The 21,138-nt window shown below is 45.0% G+C and overlaps 1 protein-coding gene across 7 annotated transcripts in view; it reads right to left on the bottom strand.

Moving 5' to 3' along the window:
- Window positions 1-21,138, bottom strand: part of STK31 (serine/threonine kinase 31) — a 330,310-nt gene that overhangs the window by 285,309 nt on the left and 23,863 nt on the right. For 5 of the 7 annotated variants that reach the window (XM_030201926.1, XM_030201906.1, XM_030201945.1 and 2 more), the window contains exons 2-3: window positions 14,336-14,374; window positions 4,221-4,273 (exon numbers count right to left, since the gene is read on the bottom strand). In XM_030201926.1, coding sequence (XP_030057786.1) covers window positions 4,221-4,273; window positions 14,336-14,374 — 92 coding nt within the window. The remainder of the gene's footprint in view (window positions 1-4,220; window positions 4,274-14,335; window positions 14,375-21,138) is intronic. The other 2 variants (XM_030201936.1, XM_030201915.1) reach the window with 1 other exon arrangement.

The following is a 21,138-nucleotide window of genomic DNA, read 5'->3' as shown; positions in this document are numbered from 1 at the left end:
CCTGAAGCACATCATATACTGCATCCTCCAAATAGGCTAGTCCCGTCTCAAGCGAGAAGCCCGAGAGCTGCTTCAAGCAGAAGACTGCTGGTGCCACTGCAGGCAGGCCCTAGCAACAAACGAGCTGAACACAGATGTCTGGAGCCCAAAAGAGGCTACTTACTACTACTACTAGCAGCATTTATATAGCGCTACCAGACGCACACAGAGGATCCTGCAGATCCTTCAGCGCAATATCACCTTCCACCAGCAAGGTGGTCTTCTTGGTGACTGCCGTCACTAGAGAGTCCACCCTAGGCATGCTAAGCTTTTCCTTTTCCTCCAGGACCACACCGGTGGCCCACCCCACCTTAAGACCTGCATCTGACACACTCCATTCCGCAGAGATAAGATCCTGTATATCCGGATGTTATCAGAAAAGCCTTAGAGGGCCTTAAGGTCGTCCTTCGAGGAGCTGCCTTAAGTTTGCAGGCCTCAGTTTGCGGCTCCTACGTGGCCAGGGCGTGCCTGACGATAGTGCAGCGGGCTTCCCCCTCGGATCCTTCCTTGAGGGCTGATTGGCCGGCCCTGGAATCGGGCTTGGCTTATTTGGCAGACTTACTGTATGATGTCTTGAGAGCCTCGGCTAAAGGTATGGCTCAGACAGTCTCTGCGCGGCAGTGGCTTTGGCTGAAGCATTGGTCTGCTGACCACGCCTCTAAGTCCCGCCTGGCTAAGTTGCCTTTTAAAGGCAAGCTGCTCTTTGGGGTCGAGCTGGACAAAATTGTGACCGATCTCGGCACGTCTAAGGGCAAGAGGTTACCAGAGGTCAGGGCTCGGGCCAGTGCTCGCCCCGGTATCTCCAGAGGACGGTTTCAAGAAGCCCGTCGGTACCGCCCGGGCAAGTCGGGCTCCTCTGCCCCCTCTTCCTTCAAGAGGAACTTCTCCCCCAAGCAGCATTCCTTTCGCAGAGACCGCCGTCCCGGAGGTGCGCCCTCCGGTCCTCCCCCAGGGTCTCGTACCCAATGACGGGGTCCTGGTCCATGGCCCAGTGCAGATTGGAGGACGCCTGTCCTCGTTTCTGGGCGAGTGGACCAGGGTAACTTCAGACGCTTGGGTGCTGGAAGTCATCAGAGACGGCTATAAGCTAGAGTTCTGCCGACCCTTAAGAGACGGGTTTGTACTCTCTCCCTGCAAGTCTCCGGTCAAAGCTGTGGCAGTGCAGCAGACCTTGGACAATCTGATACGCCTGGGTGCGGTCGTTCCGGTGCCAGAAAATCAGCTTGGCAAGGGACGTTACTCCATTTACTTTGTGGTACCAAGGAAAGGAGGTTCTGTACGGCCTATCCTTGACCTCAAAAGGGTCAATCGGGCCTTGAAAGTTCGGCACTTTCGCATGGAGACTCTCCGCTCTGTTATAGCGGCAGTGAAGGCAGGGGAGTTCCTGGCATCCTTGGACATCAAGGAAGCGTACTTGCATATTCCCATCTGGCCTCCTCATCAACGCTTTCTGCGTTTTGCAATCCTGGGCCGACACTTCCAGTTCAGAGCCCTCCCGTTCGGGTTGGCTACTGCTCCGCGGACCTTCTCCAAAGTAATGGTGGTCATCGCGGCCTTCCTGCGAAAGGAAGGAGTACAAGTCCATCCTTATCTGGACGACTGGTTGATCCGAGCCCCCTCTTATGCAGAGTGCGGCAAAGCTGTGGACCGGGTGATTGCTCTTTTGAGCTCCCTGGAGTGGATCATCAACTGGGAGAAAAGCCAGCTGCGCCCGACTCAGTCCCTGGAGTATCTGGGAGTTCGATTCGACACCCAAGTGGGCAGAGTGTTCCTGCCAGACAATCGGATTGTCAAACTTCAGGCTCAGGTGGACCAGTTCCTAGTAGCCTCTCCGCTTCGGGCTTGGGACTATGTGCAGCTGTTGGGCTCTATGACGGCCACGATGGAAGTAGTGCCCTGGGCCAGGGCTCATATGAGACCACTACAACACTCTCTGCTGCAGCGCTGGACTCCGGTGTCGGAGGATTATGCTGTGCGCCTTCCCTTGGACCCAGCAGTGCGCAAGGCGCTGAGCTGGTGGACGCAGACAGACAAGTTGTCTGCAGGAATGCCTCTGGTGACCCCGGAGTGGATTGTCGTCACGACGGACGCCTCTTTGTCGGGCTGGGGAGCCCACTGCTTGGGAAGGACAGCCTCGATGGCAGAGGCCGGGTCCGTCTCCTTGGAAGAGATTTGCAAGGCGGCAACTTGGGCATCGGCTCATACCTTCTCCAGGCATTACCGCTTGACTGTGGCTGCTCGGGCGGAGGCCCGGTTTGGAGCTTCAGTGTTGCGGTCAGGGATTTCAATGTCCCGCCCTGGGTGAGTACTGCTTCGGTACATCCCACCAGTCTATGGATTGATCAGCATGATGATATGGAAGGTAAAATTATGTATCATACCTGATAATTTTCTTTCCATTAATCATAGCTGATCAATCCATAGCCCCTCCCAGATATCTGTACTGTTTATATTCTGGTTGCATTTCAGATTCAAGTTTAGTCTTCAGTTCCTGTTCAGGAGGACTTCGTGTTCAAGTTTTTTCAATTGGATTCTTCAAGAGTTGAGACGAGTTTGTGTTACAGTGAGCTGCTGCATTCCTCTCCCCTCCGTTTTACGGGGCTGGATCGAGACATAAATTCTGCCGGCGCTCCCTCCCGCTTCGTGCGGCTGTAGGGCAGCTTTGTACCCCTCCCGCTTTGGCGGTGTTAGGGTCAGTCAGCTCCTCCCGCGGTTGCAGGATAAGCCAGATCCCCCTGCATCGGCGGGGTGGTGTCCCTCCCCCGCTCCGCGGGGATGAGCTGGACGGATTCCCCTCCTCCACTTGTGTGGGGATGAGCTGGGTTAATTCCCCTCCCCCGTTTCGGCGGTGGTGAGCTGGGCAGAATGTCCCTTTGTGGGTGTAATTCTCTAAGTGCTGAGTCCTGCGGATGGAGCTTGGATATCGACATACTGAGGAGTTTCCGGCAGCACATGACCACATATAGGGAGGCAAAAGGATTGCTCTCTATCTCCACCTGCTGGTAGATGGACACAACCCACCAGTCTATGGATTGATCAGCATGATGATATGGAAAAACGACGTTACTCAAAATTCAAAACAAAAAGCGATACATAATGTAGCTACAACAGGCACTGTCATCTAACCAGTAATAGATGATTACTTAACACTATTTCCAAATACCTGTGATAAATGAACTTGGTTTGTCTACATTTAATATAGCGATTGTAATAAATTCCAGTAGTATGTGACACTGGGAAATGACTTCTGGTATCACTACCGAAATTTCCTGTCTGCAACATCATGAGAAGCAAAGTTCCTACGCTCAAAAATAGAGGGGGCAATTTTCCAGAGGACTTTTGTGGGTAAACACGTGTTTACCTGCTTGGAAAGTCTCAGGCTATCTGTGGAGACAGTAGAGGTAGTCCAAACAGTATACACACTTTATCCTGTGGGGATAGGTGGTGAAGTAGGGATATGGACAGCCCAAAACAGCAAGCTTAATGGTTTCATTTTAAAATCTCACTAAAGAAAGAGAAATTCCTACATAACCAATTGTAACTCCAAATACAAGCTCAAGACGAGAAGTACCTAAATCAAAATCCTATATGTCCTGATTTAGATTGTAAGCTCTTTTGAGTAGGGACTGTCTTTTCTTCATGTTTAATTGTGAAGCACTGCGTATGACTGGTAGCGCTATAGAAATGATTTATAGTAGTAGTAGTACATTCATTAAAGACTTAAGAGTGGGTACATTCTTAATTCACAGAATAAGCTCCCATTGGTGCTCTGATAGTATATCAAAAAATCATGAACAGATCATCTCAGTCCTTCTCCATAACAAAAACTCCTGTGAACAAGACTCAGGATCATTCAAGTCATATAACACTATGTTTACAAGTCAGCCAACTTAGTATAATACATTAAAATTTAATTACATATTTCTAATTGTAAGAAACAATTTGTGTAACACCAAACATGGTTGGTTACAGTTCTTCAGTGTTGCTGTTGTTCATCTATTGTTTTACTGTGAATATTGAACTGTAAGCTGTCTTGATCAGGGTTTCTTGCTAAATTGAAGTGCTGCGTACGACTGGTAGCGCTACAGAAATGATTTATAGTAGTACAGTAGTAAATTATTTTAAAAGGTTATAAATACCTGAATAAACCATTAGTTTTAGTCTAAAAGATGTTCCATTACCTGTGCCCAAAACGTCACACCATCTTCAATATGGCTAACAAAGACATCTTCTGCTAAACAGGGAAAATAAGAGGTTTGGCATTACCACAACTCCATGTACAGGATTTCATCAACAACCACCATTCACCACCATTGTAAACACGAACTCAAATAATAAAAACATAGGGAGCAACAATGCCAACTGTGCACTTGAAGTCTGTGGTTAATTTTAACCCACAGAATTTACTATTTTCAAAATGGAAAATGTTTCCTTTGACTAAGAAAAAAGCAAGCACACAATTTACACCTTCTATTTGTACTGGTACTTCATCCAGGTAAATTTACACACTTTATTTTGGGAAATACAAGTATGCATTAAGTGCAATTCTTGTCCATAAGGAACGCATGTAGTTTTAGCTACAGGTAAGGGTAGTTGATTTTCAAAAACTGCATATAAGATGTGTTTGTGCAGAACTCAGCACATTTTATTTCACATATTAGTTAAATAATGTACAGAGAGAAAAAATCATCAAGGGCCAGTATGTCAAACTGCACTTTTGTAGGGCTGCAAATCCATCTGAGCTATTTGTTACATAACTTAAGCAGAGGTTAGCAATAAGATATACTACACAATTCTGTCTCTACAAAATTTCACCTGTATTTTACATGACTGTTAAAAACAAGACAAAAAAAACCCGTCTTTGTAAATGTGTGAAAAATTATCATCACTTTTTGCCTACAGATTTTGGCGAAACAAATGTTATGACGACCCACTGATTTTGGAATAAGAGCATTACTTTGTAAAATATGAAATACAATACAGGTCACTTCAAAAGAGAGATATGCACTTTAAAAGGAAGCCTACGTAAACCCTATAAATGCTTAGAAACACTCTCCAACTTAGTCATCGAAAAAAAAATAAAGCAAACTGCAGCATTCTGAATAAGCTGTAATTTTCTCATCAAAACAGCATTTAAACCAAATAGAGAGAATTACAGTAGTCCAAGTGCTGTAATATCAGCATCTGGACCAAATACAAAAAATTAGATTCATGAAAATATGACCAAATCAGCCAACATTGCCTCATTCGGAAAAAGGTTTATTCCGTACATGAGCAGCTTGAAGGTCAAATGAAAGGGAAGAATCAAGAATACCACCCAAGATTTTAGAACTAACCTTCATAAGTAAAAAAATTCCTGATATGGTGTAGTGGTCCAATTATTCAGTAATTACTCTATTTTGGTCTTGGAAGCATTGACTAAGTAAATTAATAGCCCAACGGAAAGGGTGGTGGATGCGTGGAATGGCCTCCCGGTGGAGGTTGTGGAGACAAGGACTGTGTCAGAATTTAAGAAAGCATGAGACTGGCAAGTGGAATCCCTTAGGAAAAGGGGCGTTAGTGGCTACTGAGGAAGAGCAGACTGGACGGGCCACTTGGCTCTTATCTGCCTTCATGTGTCTATGTTTCAATCTATGAAGCTTATTCATGCAAGAAATCTAATCAAATGTATGACTGATGGTAGCACAAACTGACAGCTAGAAAAATATCATCAGCGTAAGAAAACAGATATTCATCCTGAAGTAATTTAATGGAACCAAGTGAGCTCATAAAATCATTAAACAACTCTGGGGGGAAAAGGAAAACCCTGAGAACTCCACATTTCAACAGCCAGCTCTCAGAAATCATCCCATTCTTCCGAATGCAATATAATTACGTTAGACAAAAATTCTTTAAAACAATTCAGTACAGAACCAGTTAGCCCAACCTCACTTAATCTGTTCAATAGCAAGGCTACAGAAATGTCAGACTGCAGTAATATAGTTTGGTTACCAAAACCAAAGGCATTTTTAATCTTAGTAACAAGTGCTAACAGTAATGTTCCAGTACTGTGCTGAGATCAGAATCCAAACAGACGTCCATGTTTATACTGTACTACCTAAATAACTAGCAAACTGTTTACTTACAAGTGTTAAGTTTGGTAAGAAAAATTAATTCCAGCAATTGGCCTATAATTAGGAGACGACGATAAATTAAGACCCTCGGACATAGGGACTGGTGTCAACACAATCCGACCCATATTTTGCAGTAAACCCAGTACCAACAGTGAATTGATAAAACTAACCAAGTAATTAAAGGTGCGGTAAGGTAAAAAATAAATTAGATGGGCAACCATCCAGCACACAATGTCAGCGAGAAAGAAGTGAAACAAGAGGCTGAACATCTTATATAATAATTTGTCAATCTGCGTCCCTGGATGAATGGATGGATGGGTTTGTAACCATATGCAAATGAGCTACCACCACCACACACTACTCCAGGGAAGCAGAGGTACACTCCAACCTACTGTACATCACACCAATTTTTACACTATCCATAAGAGACATGGTGTAACCGAAGGTTGGGTGGAAACAAGGGCTTTTGTTTTAGCTCCATTTAAACATTTAACTTGTGTAATGTTAAGCTTGACAGAATTGTAGCATAGTTATCATTTAATTCAAGAACAGTAGATGGATGTGCAGGATCAATTATTCCTAAGACTTGATTGTCATAAGCAGCTAATGCCATGAATACATTGTGATAAAGTCACCTCCAGGATAGTTGGATTAAGGCAGTTTCAGTCTGAAATACAAGTCCCAGAAGGCATTGCAGGCAAGGAGCCAGAGGGTGAGATGAAGAACCCAGACTGGACTCCTAGCTGCAATCAGGGAAGACATGAGTGTAAGTTGGCAGGTTGTGTAGAGTGGCTGCCACTAGGCAGAAAGAGAGTTAGGAAACCCTGTGTGCAGGAGCTCATCATTGGTCTCATTTCTCTCCTGAACTGAACTCCACTCCTCTCCTGGGACTCCTTCCCACCTGCCTAATCCATCCCTGGCTTCAGCTACCACCACCAATCATTCTCCTTCCATTAGCTTCCTCACACCCCAAACCAGCTGAGTTAAGCATTAGTCCCAGGAGAGGAGTGGAGTTCAGTTCAGTTCAGGAGAGAAAAGCAGGAGAGAAGGGGTTGCAGGCTGAAAACCCTTGGGCAAGGAGGTCCCTAAAGTACTGGTAGTTACAGGCTGAAAATCCTTGGGCAGGGTGGACCCTAAAGTACTGAAGCAGGCTGAGATTCCTTGAGTGAGAGGAAGTCCCAAAAGTATTGAATTCACTGTGAAGCTGAAGCAGGGGAAAACCCTTGGGTAGAAGGAGTCCCTAAAATATTGAACTCTCCTGAAGGTAAAGAGGATAGAAGGTAGAAAATGCTGCTTGGTGACTGAACTGTGATGATGTACTGAAAGAACTGTTTGTCTTGGGAATTGAATTACTGTTTATTGTGCACTGGATAAAGAGAAGACTGGAGCCTGTAAGCCTGTATTGCATCCTGGTATGTGCTATGCTGCTATTGGAACTGTGTACTAGAAACCTGCATGGAATAAAAGTTCTTAAGATTGAAGTTACTGGTGGACATCTGTTTCTTCACTGTACCGGGAGCCTGTGGCTGGAGGAGATTATTCTATCCTTGGCTGCACAAGAGTGGCGCCTGGTTACAACATAGAACAATGATGGTGCTAAAATAGAGCCCTACAGAATACCACAATTAAAACAGTTTACTGGTGGTGAAGCATTTTTACATATTATATTTTGTCTGTTAGATAAATAAGAATGAAACTCCAATAACTGCTATTGCTATAATGCCAGTGTTCCAAAGTGTATTAGAATCAAATACACTGGGCAAAGTGTATCAACTAAATTAAATACACTGGGCAAATCCAGCAAAATAATTTTTTGCTGTTTTATTTTGGTCTAGATGAGTTTTCATGGAAGTTGTGACATAAAGTAATGTAGATTCAGTGAAAGGCTTTTGCAAAATCCTGTTTGATAGGGGTGTCTAAAATTTTTATGACTTGGGTCAATTTTTTCAGTCAACTTTCATAGAAAAGGCATAGTACTTTTTTTGTACTTTTGTGTTTCCTTTACTTTACAGCAGGGTGAAATCCCAACTACATGAAAGACAGCTTACCTCCGTCCTAAAGACATGTTGATATCGTGTAGATATAGAAGAAAAATAAATTCATATTTCTTGATTAAAGTGGAAGGGATCGGATCATGTGGGACTTAAGTGGTGTTTTGAGAGCCTTTTGAATGTTAGTAAGGGAGGGCAAATTAAACCTGGAGAGAAAATTACACGGTAAGCTAATAGCTAATGTCAAGACATTTATCTAAATAGAATCTCATATCTGATTACGGTGATAGTGGATGGTGAAGAAATTACAGATGAGGAGATCATTGAAATAAGAAATCTTTTGCTCAAAATATACTGCCAGATCTGTACCATTTGGTGTAGTAGTGTTAGTATTTCTTTGTGAAGTAGGTGTGATTGTTCGAAAAATTGTAGAGTTTGGGGCTGTATCTATTTGGAAATTTGAACCTACAGTTTTTGCCTATACCTAAATGCTAATTGCTTATAAATATCCTCTCTAAGATGTTTTTTCGCCATTTTTGCTCCTTTTGATGCAATTGCATCTTTGGGTGTTTAAGATCATGATGATTATACAATAGTTCCTTCTTTTAGTGTAAATGTATCTTGATAGAGGCAATATTATTTAGAGTGGAAAAGGTGGAAGAGTTCCAAATGGTGCCTCTCTCTTCCAGTGGTAGTGTAGAAAATGTCAAACTCAATTTCTAAATGTCTCTCCGAAATTGCAGAAGTAATAATGTGAAGGGCTCATGAATACTAGGTACAATAGGAATGTTTAATATTTATATCCCACATTTTCCAATTAACATTGTTGCAATGTGGCTTACAAACGTATCAGAGTAGTTACATTCGGTGAGCTCATCTTGTCACTGGTATAGGGTCATATATGTTAGTTGCATGAAGATAAGGAAGAAGGTAAAATTAGTCCTTACCTGATCATTTTCTTTCCATTAGTCCCAACAGATCAATCCAGAGACAAGTGGATTATGTCCCTCTACAAGCAGGTGGAGATAGAGAGAAGTTTACTATACAGCCACCTTAACTTCAATATTGTCGATACCAAAGCAGTGGAACTAGAAAGAGTAAATCCAACATGTAAGCCCTCTCCTGCCTCGATAAAGCCCATGTAGGCTGCTCCTCAACCGCTCCTGCGGGAGGGAAACATCCGAAGTAGAAACATGTAGCATATGATGTGGTTTTAGGGTTTGTTTATTGGGGGGGGGGGGGGGGGGGTTTGCATCAAAAAGAAATGACTGGAAGAAATATGCAACCAATACCAACAAAGGGCAAGCCTCTGGATTGATCTGTTGGGACTAATGGAAAGGAAATTATTAGGTAAGGACTAATTTTACCTTCTATAGCGTCCCACAGATCAATCCAGAGACGAGTCGGATGTACCAAAGCAGTCCACAACTAGGGTGTGACACCACTATCCCTGAAGACAGATATGCTTCAGTCAGCTGGCCAACAGCACACAAGCAGAGACACTGCTGCGAACACCGAGTGGTCTAGTAGTGCAAACACTGCTTGACGGAAAGAGAGAAGAGCAACCAACCTCTTGACAAGCCAAGGAGAAGGTCAGGAGAATCATGAAGAAAACCTGGCAACAGAGAAAGTACGCCCAATCCCACCTAGAATATAGCCCGATGACAGAAGACAACAGACAAGCAGAGCTCGACCGGACCAACCCGGGAGAAACCATCTCCAGCCAGGCAAGCACCACCACATCCCAAACAGGGAATAAATTAGGAGAATCCACCACCAGTGTGGAAACACCACACACACACACAGCACCTGGGCCCCTGCCAGAGAGGCATGCAGGGCCAGAATCATACAATGGCCAAGGTGCAAGGCAAGGGAATGTGCCCAGCCTCAGACGCAGAGTACAAGAACACGGCCTGCAAAGGAATCCAGGAACAAGAGAGATAGAAGTTTCAAGATGGCAGGTGGATATGGTAAGCTCCTGCCTGGTCCACTGGGGAGCACTCAGAAGAGCCATCACAGATGGAGTAGAGCTCCCCATGGTAACTGGGATCCTGATCAATGAACTGAGATGCAACCAGGAGCCAGGAGAACAGGAAAAACCCTGTGAAAGGAGAAAGAATCTCGTGATCGATGAGACTCCTGCTGTCCACACCACCTAGGAAACCCGCAGGGACAGAAGCCGTTAGGACAGATACATCCTCAAACAGAGCCATATCCAGGCCCATCAAGCTGCTGTGAAGCATGCTAGCCTGCGCCGGAGGGAAACGCAGCCAATCATGCCAGGGCAAAGGACAGAATTGAGGTAAGGCCCGGAGGGCAACAAAAACAGAGCCAACCCCCCCAAAGGGCACCCCCTCGCCCTCAGAATGATCCAGAATCAGGTAAGAAAGCCCAAGCAGCCAGGTGCACAGCCAGAGATATGGCCGGAACCAAGGAAGGAAACTTCAGTTAGAGCTGGAGGCAGCGGAACAAGGCCAGACCTGATAGCCGATGATAGAACTAGGCCGTGCACGATGGCTGGAGCCAGAACTAAGCCTGGCTCAGCTGTCAGGACCGAGGTCAGCTGCAGACAAGACGGAACAGCCAGAGCCGTGGTTAGGCAAGCCTCAACGGCCAAAGTTGGAGCTAGGCAGGGCTCTACTGACTAGGCCGGAGCTGGGCGAGGCCCTGAGACCGTAGCCAGGACTGGGCGAGGCCGCACAGTCGAAGCCACTACTGAGCGAGGCTGCAAGACCGAAGCCGGATCTGGCAAGGCTTTACAGATGGGGCCAGAGCCAGAGAAGCCCCCAAGGCCAGACAAGGCTCCACAGCGGGAAATGGAGCCAGGCAAGGCTGTACAATCATAGAGCTGGAGCCAGGCAATGCCGACGGTCCAAGATGGCGGAAGGGCTAGGGCTATCGCTGCACATAGTGATACAGTTAAGTAGAAAATGCCTGACACCACTGCTAGGATTGGGTGTGGGCGGGTCCAGAATCACTGCACTAGCAGCCGAGTCTGGCTAAAGGCACAGAGGTAAATTCTGCCAACATGCTGTGGTGTTGATTTCTTATAACTATTTGCTCATTGGGATTCTTAGCTATGCCAAAACATTTCACAGGACCCCACAGTCATTCACAAAGGAAAAATATTCAACATAAAGGAATATTTCACATGCTCATCTTCCAATGTGGTATATATCATTCAGTGTAAAAAATGTTAACGAAGGATGCTATATTGGAGAAACAGGCCAGATGCTAAAGACAAGATTTAATTTACATAGACATCACATGAATACTGGTGCCAGCCAGGTTCCCACCCCTGTGGATCAGCACTTTACAAAACCAGATCACTGTACCAGTGACTTCATAGTAAGAATCCTAAAAGGTAACTTTAAAACAATACAGGAACGTAAGACCTTTGAAGTCAGAATGATTGAATATTTTGACACCCAACAGACAGGCCTTAACAAAGATCTGGGTTTTCTAGTCCATTATAAACCATAAAGTTGTATTGCTCTGTTTATCACCCTCCTCTCACCTATCCACCCCCATCCTGTTACACTATCTCTGAAGTGCTTTGATGTTCCCATGCATACCTCCTACCCATCCCCACCCTGTTAGACTGTCAATGAAATGCTTGGATGTTTTACTTATATATACTGTCATCTACCACATTTGCTTATTTCCGATCTGACGAAGAAGGGCGACCTTCGAAAGCTAATCAAGAAATGTATTAAGTTATGTCCAATAAAAAAAGGTATCTTATTTTCTTTTCCATGTTTTATTTTGTTTGATTTCTATTGATTCACTTTATCTGAAAGAAACAGAGGGGGTTATTTATCAACAGCATGCTCTAATGCCCTCAACATGCATTTAGCACAGGGCCCGGTTCTATGCAATAGGTCCTGTGGTAGATGTACGTTATGTTAGTATGTGCTGTTAATAAATGACCCCCCTTAATAAAATAAGCAGGTGCACAGAAAATATATTTTTCAATCCTTTATTTAAACACAGATATTTAACCACAACCAAAGTTCCCAGTTGTAGAATCCCTGGTCTGATATAATTTAAAATGTTACTATTCTCTTTTTGGATAAGACTGAAGCTAATCAAGCATCCTCACTTTCATATTATAAAAAAAATACACATTTTTATGATGAAACAAAAGAAAACAAAAATGAGATTAAGTTTGGTCTTGGACATGGACTAACTGCTGCAATAGCTGAACTATCCAGAGCTCTCCAGAATCCCTGTTAAGTTGATCAGAAGATTCATATGAATGAGAAGTTCACCTCCCCCTGTTTTCTTATAGGGAAGAAGCTAAGTTCCAGACACCACATGGATAGCCGCCACCAACCTAGTTTTGAGAGCTTTCTGGACATACTTTATAAACATATCTGAAGTAGAAGTGAAAATTAGGTATTTTTCCCATTACGTCTGGTGTAAAGGAAAATACAGCATTCCACAGTAATATCATACCAATAGTCAAACATGGTGGTAGTAATGTGATTGTGTGGTGATGCTTTACTGCATTAGGAACTGGAAAACATGCCCATTATTGAAGGAACCATGAATTCTGTACTGTTCCAGAAAATTCTCACAGAGAACCTCCCATCATCGGTCCATGAGCTGAAGCAGCAAGACAATGATCCAAAACACAAAGTAAGTGTGCATCCGAATGGCTGAGGTGAAACAAAATTAAAGTTTTGGACTGGCCTTGCCAAAGTCCTGACTTGAACCCAATAAAGATACTATGGCAGGACCTGAAAGGAGTTCATGTGTGAAAACCTATGAATGTATCTGAATTAAAGCAGTTCAAGAAAGAAGAGTGGGCTAACATTCCTCAACAGTGATATGAAAAACTGATATCAAATTATAGGAAGCATTTGGCTGTAATTTTTGCTGCCAAAGGTGGTGCAAAGGTGGTGCCAAAGGGGGCAGTTAGTTTTTCACACGGGTGATATAGGTGTTGGATAACACTGCTCTTAAATGAAGTAATAATTTATAAACTGTGATAAGCGTTTACTCAGGTTCCATTTGCCTAATATTACTTTTCATTTGAAGATAAGAAGCCATACAATGTGACAATAATAGGAGAAATTAGGAGGTGGGCAAAAACTATTTCACATCATTGTAACTTATGTCTGGATCGGTCGAAGCATAATAATGTGGCTTACACAGTACCGTTAACGGCGTTAGCCAATTCCGGTCTGAACAAATACAAGGTATGAACGAATACAGGTGAGATTGTAGTAGAATGAGGTACATGTATGTTAGGTACATTTGAGGGGAAATAGAGAGGGAGAGGAAGAGTTAGAATGTGTCATTACGATCTTTGGTTATGTTGTGTTGCAGGTCTCCAGGTATTTTTTACGTTGGATCGGTGGGGTATGCTTTTCCGAACAAGACCTGTTCCGAAAAGCATACCCCACCGACCCAACATAAAAAATACCTGGATACTTGCAACACAACATAACCAAAGATTGTAATGACACATTCTAACTCTTCCTCTCCCTCTCTATTTCCCCCCCCAAATGTACCTAACATACATGTACCTCATTCTACTACAATCTCACCTGTATTCGTTCATACCTTGTATTTGTTCAGACCGGAATCGGCTAACACCATTAACAGTACTATGTAAGCCATATTGAGCCTGCAAAAAGGTGGGAAAATATGGGATACAAATGTGACAAATAAAATAATAAAGGAAACTGGAGATTTCCAGGACTGCACCCAATCCTCATAGTGATGATGTCACTAAGACAAGTGCCTGCTGGTCGAGCAGCACAACCCTCTAGTGTGGACTGGTTTAGCAGAAAGTTGAGGAAAGGGTTCAATGTCACTATTAACCTCTAAGTTCCATCTGGCTTCACTTATGCTCTGGAATATAAAACAGGGTTTGCAGCAACAGAAATTTAGACAAATTGTGAGGAGTCTACAAAATGCAGGGGTTACCACCTCTCCTTAATGGCTCCATACCAAAGAAAATAGTGACAGTCTCCAAATAAATCATATACCATATACAACATTTTGTTTGGTTAAATAGTTATTTTTAAATTGTTTGAGATCCTCACATGGCCTGAATCTTTAATCTCTTTATTATTACAGTTTGTCCACGCAGATCATGACATAGCCTAGGCCTTTGGTACCTTTCAGATGAACTGGTATGCAATGACTTCAAGCTCTGCCATATATTACAAGTCACAATACCTTGGTTAAAGGCCATTTCTTCATCCATTTTGACAGTGCCTAAAAAAATTAAATCAATAAAAAGACAGATTACATGCTGACTTTACAAATATATTATGTGATGAAGTTAACAATTCACTCAAACTAAACCAGAAGAACCAAAAGCTCCACAGAACACACCAAGGAAATCAAGAGAGCAATGGTGGAGTAATTACCACAGGAGCCGTGTATTTATTGAAATTAGAACCGACATGGTTGTGTTTTGGCTGAATGCATGAGTCAGAAGTCACAGCCAAAAGCCAAATGGCAAACGTAATACCCAAACTGGAACTGCTGTTCCAACTTCAACCACCACATCGGATTTATTTGTCATGAGCTTTTGGCTAGGGTTTTATTTGTCTAATGTGGCGGTTGAAGTTGGAACAGTGGTTCCAATTTTGGGCATTACTCTTGCTATTTTGGCTTAGGGGTACGACCCCAACGCAGGCATAGATCCAAAATATGGCCATGTTGGGTCTATTTAATAAAGGTTCTCAACAATATATGGATCCTGCGATAATTTCTCCACTATTGGCTGTCTCCACTCTTGTTTTCCTTGTTAACAATTCACTGCCACAAAACCCTTCAAACTAATGGCTGCATTATACAATATATATTCCAGAAAATTAATAGAACTAAACATTTAAATTTTGTATCTAAAATTGATTCCCCTTTTATATATCTATATATATATATATATATATATATATATATATACACACACAACAAATTTGATAGAAACACACTTTAGGTAAGTATAAAGTGTAAATCAAGGAGCATATAGGAAAAGTTAAAAGGAAAAGCATTTCCAATTAATCTTGCAAAAGAAAGGAGATGCAACCTAACTTGCTTGATGCAAACAAATGAACAGAAGGATTCTGGATTGGTCCAATAGGACTAAAGGAATGGCCATATTAACCCACCCCCTCCCTCCTTCTACAAAGCCATACCAATGGCTTCCGGCGCACTAATGCAGAGACAGCCCACTCAAAGTGAATGGTCTGTGTCAGCATTGCTGCGCGGCTTTGGGATCTTGCCTTGTGTTTGTGACCTGGATTGGCCACTGTTGGAAACAGGATGCCGGGCTTGACGGACCTTTGATCTGTAACAGTATGGCAATACTTATGTACATAGGAATCCCTCGTCTAATTTAAGAGATTTTTAATTTTTACAAACTGCTATCACAAATAGTTTCCAACATGACTTAATTACTTCTTATTCACTGATGTCATTTGTGATGTCTTTGTGTGTTAATTAACAAAATGTCAAAAGAAGACTGGATTTTAATTAAAATACTCAGACTTGAAAAAGGATGCAGAGCTAAAAGATTAATGGCTGATTTTTTTTTTTAATATGTTTTATTGAAGACAAATTGTACAATAGACAATGGTACTAATACAACAATTCAATATCTACCATAAACTTATATCATTAACAGAGTATCAAAGCTGCAAAGATGCCGTTTTCCATCTTACTTTTTCCCCAGCTTTCCCCCTTCCCTCCTCCTCCCCCCCCCCCATTCAATTAATGAGAACATCTCTAGTGCCTAGTCAACCATCGAGTACCCTGCTGCAAGCAATTGGAGTCAAGGTGTCACAAAAAGGGGACCAACACTGCAGAAATATCTCTCCCTTACATGAGGCAAGGTCTGGGACCATCCTGCGCTCCATAGTCTACTACTACTACGTAACATTTCTAAAGCGCTACTAGGGTTACACAGCGCAGTACAATTTACATAGAGGGACAGTCCCTGCTCAAAGAGCTTACAATCTAGAAGACAAGTGAATGGTCAGTCCGATAGGGGCAGTCAAATTGGGGCAGTCTGGATTTACTGAACGGTAAGAGTTAGGTGCCGAACACGGCAATGAAGAGGTGGGTTTTAAGCAGAGACTTGAAGATGGGCAGGGAGGGGGCTTGGCGTAAGGGCTCAGGAAGGTTGTTCCAAGCATAGGGTGAGGCGAGGCAGAATAAGCGGAGCCTGGAGTTGGCAGTGGAGGAGAAGGGTACTGAGAGGAGGGATTTGTCCTGTGAACGGAGATTTCGGGCGGGAACTTAAGGGGAGATGAGGGTAGAAAGGTAGTGAGGGGCAGCACACTGAGTGCATTTGTAGGTAAGAAGGAGAAGCTTGAATTGAATGCGGTATCTGATAGGAAGCCAGTGAAGTGACCTGAGGAGAGGGGTGATATGAGTATATCAGTTCTGGCGGAATATAAGACGTGCGGCAGAGTTCTGAACAGATTGAAGGGGGGATAGATGGCTAAGTGGGAGGCCGGTGAGGAGTAAGTTGCAGTAGTCAAGGCGAGAGGTAATGAGAGCGTGGACGAGAGTTCGGGTGGTGTGTTCAGAGAGGAAAGGGTGAATTTTGCTGATGTTAAAGAGGAAGAAGCGACAGGTCTTGGCTATCTGCTGGATATGCGCAGAGAAGGAAAGGGAGGAGTCAAAGATGACTCCGAGGTTGCGGGCAGATGAGACGGGGAGGATGAGGGTGTTATCAACTGAGATAGAAAGTGGAGGAAGAGGAGAAGTGGGTTTTTGTGGAAAGACGATGAGCTCGGTCTTGGACATGTTCAGTTTCAGGTGGCGGTTGGACATCCAGGCAGCAATGTCGGATAAGCAGGCTGATACCTTTGCCTGGGTCTCCGCGGTGATGTCTTGTGTGGAGAGATACAGCTGGGTGTCATCAGCATAGAGATGATACTGGAAACCATGAGATGAGATCAGGGAGCCCAGGGAGGAGGTGTAGATTGAGAAGAGAAGGGGTCCAAGGACAGATCCCTGGGGAACACCAACAGACAGGGGGATGGGGGTGGAGGAAGATCCATGAGAATGAACTCTGAAGGTGCGTTGGGAGAGATAGGAGGAGAACCAGGAGAGGACAGAGCCCTGGAACCCAAATGAGGACAGTGTGGCAAGAAGTAAGTCATGATTGACAGTGTCAAAAGCGGCAGATAGATCGAGGAGGATGAGGATGGAGTAGTGGCCTCTGGATTTGGCAAGGAACAGGTCATTACGAGTGCTGTTTCTGTCGAGTGTAGAGAGCGAAAACCGGATTGAAGCGGATCGAGGATGGCGTGAGAGGAGAGAAAATCAAGGCAGCGGCTGTGAACGGCACGCTCATGTATTTTGGAGAGGAAGGGTAGGAGGGAGATGGGGCGGTAGTTGGAGGGACAGGTAGGGTCAAGTGATGGTTTTTTGAGGAGAGGTGCGACTACGGCGTGCTTGAAGGTGTCAGGGACAGTTGCAGTGGAGAGAGAGAGAGGTTGAGGATGTGACAGATGGAGGGGGTGACAGTATGAGAGATGATGTTAAGTAAGTTGGTGGGGATGGGATCAGAAGAGCAGGTGGTGCATTTCGAGGAGGAAAGAAGGCGAGCGGTTTCCTCCTCGGTGATGACAGGAAAGGAGGAGAAAGAGGCCTGGGTTGGTTGGTTGAGGGCGAGGGTTGAAGGGTGAAGAGGAGGAGATGACTTGGTAGTGAACTCAAGGTTGATCTTTTGTACCTTGTCGCGGAAGTAATCAGCCAGTGATTGAGGAGAGAGCGAGGGGGGGTGGGAGCGGAGGGCACTTTGAGGAGGGAGTTAAGGGTGGCAAAGAGACGACGGGGGTTGGAGCTGAGAGAATTGGTCAATTGGGTGTAATAGTCCTGTTTGGCAAGGAATAGGGAGGAGTGGAAGGAGGATAGCATGAATTTGTAGTGAAGGAAGTCTGAATGGGTGCGAGATTTCCTCCAGAGGCGTTCAGCAGATCGGGCGCAGGAGCGAAGGTAGCGGATGCAAGGGGTCAGCCAGGGCTGGGGATTAGTACGCTTTGTGGGACGGGAGGTGGAAGGTGCGAGAGTGTCCAGAGCAGAGGAGAGAGTGGCATTGTAAGCGGAGACAGCCTTGTCGACAGACTCGGAGGACATGATGGAGGGAAGGAGATTAGAAATACTAGAGGATAGGGTGGGAGAGTCAATAGCCTGGAGATTCCTGGAGGTAGTGGTTAAAGTTGGACGGGGCTGGGGGGGGGGGGGGGTGAAGAAGTGTGAAGGTGATTAGGTGATGATCAAAGAGAGGAAGAGCTGAAGCGTGGAAACTGGAGGGAGAGCCGGAGGAGGAGAGGACGAGGTCGAGACAATGGCCGTGTCGGTGAGTAGGGGAGGTGGAGCATTGCTGGAGGTTGAAGGAGGATGTTAGAGTGAGGAACTGAGAAGCGTGAGGGTCGGATTGGTCATCAACGTGTATGTTAAAGTCTCTGAGAATGAGGGACGGAGATGAGGGTTCTAGAAAAACGGAAAGCCAGGCATCGAAGTCGGTGAGGAAGGAAGAGAGGGATTTATTAGGGGGGCGGTAAATGACTGCCACTCTGAGTGGCAATGGGTAGAATAGTCGGATGGAGTGTGCTTCAAAGAATGAGAAGCAGTGAGACTGCAGTAGGAGGAGGGGTTGGAAACTACAGGAGGGCGAGAGTAGTAGCCCGACGCCTCCACCACGGCCAGCTGGGCGGGGAGTGTGGGAGAAGAGATAACCTCCATGACAAAGGGCTGCGACTGAGGCAGAGTCATATAGTGTAATCATATATGACCTCCAAAGTTTGACAGAAGGGCTGTCTGATTGCAACCATGTCTTGAGTATCGTTTCCCCCCCCCCCCCCCACCCCCTCCCACCATCACTGCACGCCTTAGGAAGTCTTTCAGGCCTGCTCTGGGTGGCCCCGGCATGTTAAATACATCAAACAACAATGCGGGGGCACTCCTCCAAGGGACATTCCACATCCGAGAGACATGGGAACATACCAGGGACCAAAAGGTTAACACCGAGGGGCAGTGCCAAACATAGGCCCCAAATGGGCTCCCACCCCAAAGCACTTCGGACAATCGTCACTGGGCCAAATGGTAGCTCTAAATGCTCTGTGTGGGGATATATAAAGGCGCATAACAAATTTGTATTGCAATTCCCAAACATCTGCACTCCCGAAAATTGTATAGCTTCGCAGTAGACATGGTTGCAAATGTGAATCTCTGACGTGGCACCCCAATTCTAAGGACCATCTCTGCGCCAGAGACACATATGCCACTGCCAGTGCATCTTCTCTCAGTTTAGTGTGGTAATATTTGAGGGGCACTTGTCAACTGGGCCTCCAGATCATAAATCTCTACAAGCTTTTCCCATACACCTGATGTGAGAGAATTCCTTGGCAGAGAAACTATGTAGTGTCTCAACTGAAAATAAGTTAGGAGATCCTGTGCGGGGAAGCCCTTGCTGACCTGTAGATCTGCAGAGGACTTCAGAGTGCCCTCCTCGGTTAATACTTGAAATAGAAAGATAGCCCCTTTGCTCCTCAGTCATTCGAAAGCAGCAGAGGAGCTCCCCGTCGGAAAATCCGCATTTCCAGAAAGTGGCAGAAGTGGGGAGGAGTGCTGATTGACCTTATAATATTTGCAGACCCACCTCCATGTCCTCCTCAAAGAGAAGAAGAGGAACGTCAGGTGTGCTGGTGTTTGTGCTTGCCCGGTCTCGCATGTAGCCAATAAATGAAGTGTGTGGCTCCCAGCATCAAACATTCCGCATCAGGGAAAGAGAAGTGTGATGTGCCTCTGAACCAGTCTGATAGATGCCTCATACAACCAGCCACAGAGATTAATTTAATACTAAGAGCCCCCAAACCGCCCGTTTCTGAAAAGATATGCATGTGCCATTGATACCCGCACCCGGCGGGCATTCCAAAGGAACTGTCGTAGCAGGCAATATAGGCCCAAATCGTCTTTATGTGTAAGGAAGAGTGACAATACCTGAACTACGTATATCCATTTAGGCACTATTATCATATTGTATAATGCGACTCTACCCCAAAGAGATAGAGGGATGTGCTGCCACATTGATAGTGATGTCTTTGTGGAAGTCCACAGTGGCTTAATATGGATTCTATATATCTGATTTAGCTTAACTGGAATGCAGACCCCTAGATATTTAATGTGGTCGGTCTCCCACTTAATAGAGATAGGAGGAGTGGCCTAGTGGTTAGGGTGGTGGACTTTGGTCCTGGGGAACTGAGGAACTGAGTTTGATTCCCACTTCAGGCACAGGCAGCTCCTTGTGACTCTGGGCAAGTCACTTAACCCTCCATTGCCCCATGTAAGCCGCTTTGAGCCTGCCATGAGTGGGAAAGCGCGGGGTACAAATGTAACAAAAATAATAAAATAATAGGAAACTCTCCCTCCCACTGGTCGCGGATAGAGGGCTGAGTGGGCAGTGTCACTGACTTGTGCAGGTTAGGCCTAAAGCCCGAGTAGTAGACAAATTCCGTCACCATCTCAAGCAGACCAGGTAGCAAATGTTGCGGATTTGTGAGTGTGAGGAGGATATCATCCGCGTAGGCCAGTGCTTTGACCGAGAGCCCCGGCATGGCCACACCCGAGATCCCGGGGCCCTTCATTAAAGTGCGCAAAAATGGCTCAAGGTACAGCAGGAACAATAATGGGGATAGGGACAGCCCTGTCTAGTGCCTCTACCAATTGGGAAAGCCTGCGAATGCAGCCCATTCGTTGTTATATGGGCTTTCGGTTTTGCATATGAGGCGGCAATTGCCTGGAGAAACCATCCCCCGAAGCCAACATACCTCAACACCTCAAAAAGATAGTCCCACTGTACCTGATCGAAGGCTTGTTCCGTGTCCAGGCTAACAGCAGGGGTGTGCAGAGTGCCTGGCTATGTGCCATCGCGAGGAGGGCTCTACGTACGTTCAGTCCCGGGTGTCTACCTTTGACAAAGCCCACCTGATGATCCCCCACAATGTTTGGTAGGTGTT

Source organism: Microcaecilia unicolor, chromosome 1 (genome assembly GCF_901765095.1).
Source record: "Microcaecilia unicolor chromosome 1, aMicUni1.1, whole genome shotgun sequence".
NCBI lineage: Eukaryota > Metazoa > Chordata > Amphibia > Gymnophiona > Siphonopidae > Microcaecilia > Microcaecilia unicolor.
This window is presented reverse-complemented; position numbering and strand designations above follow the sequence as displayed.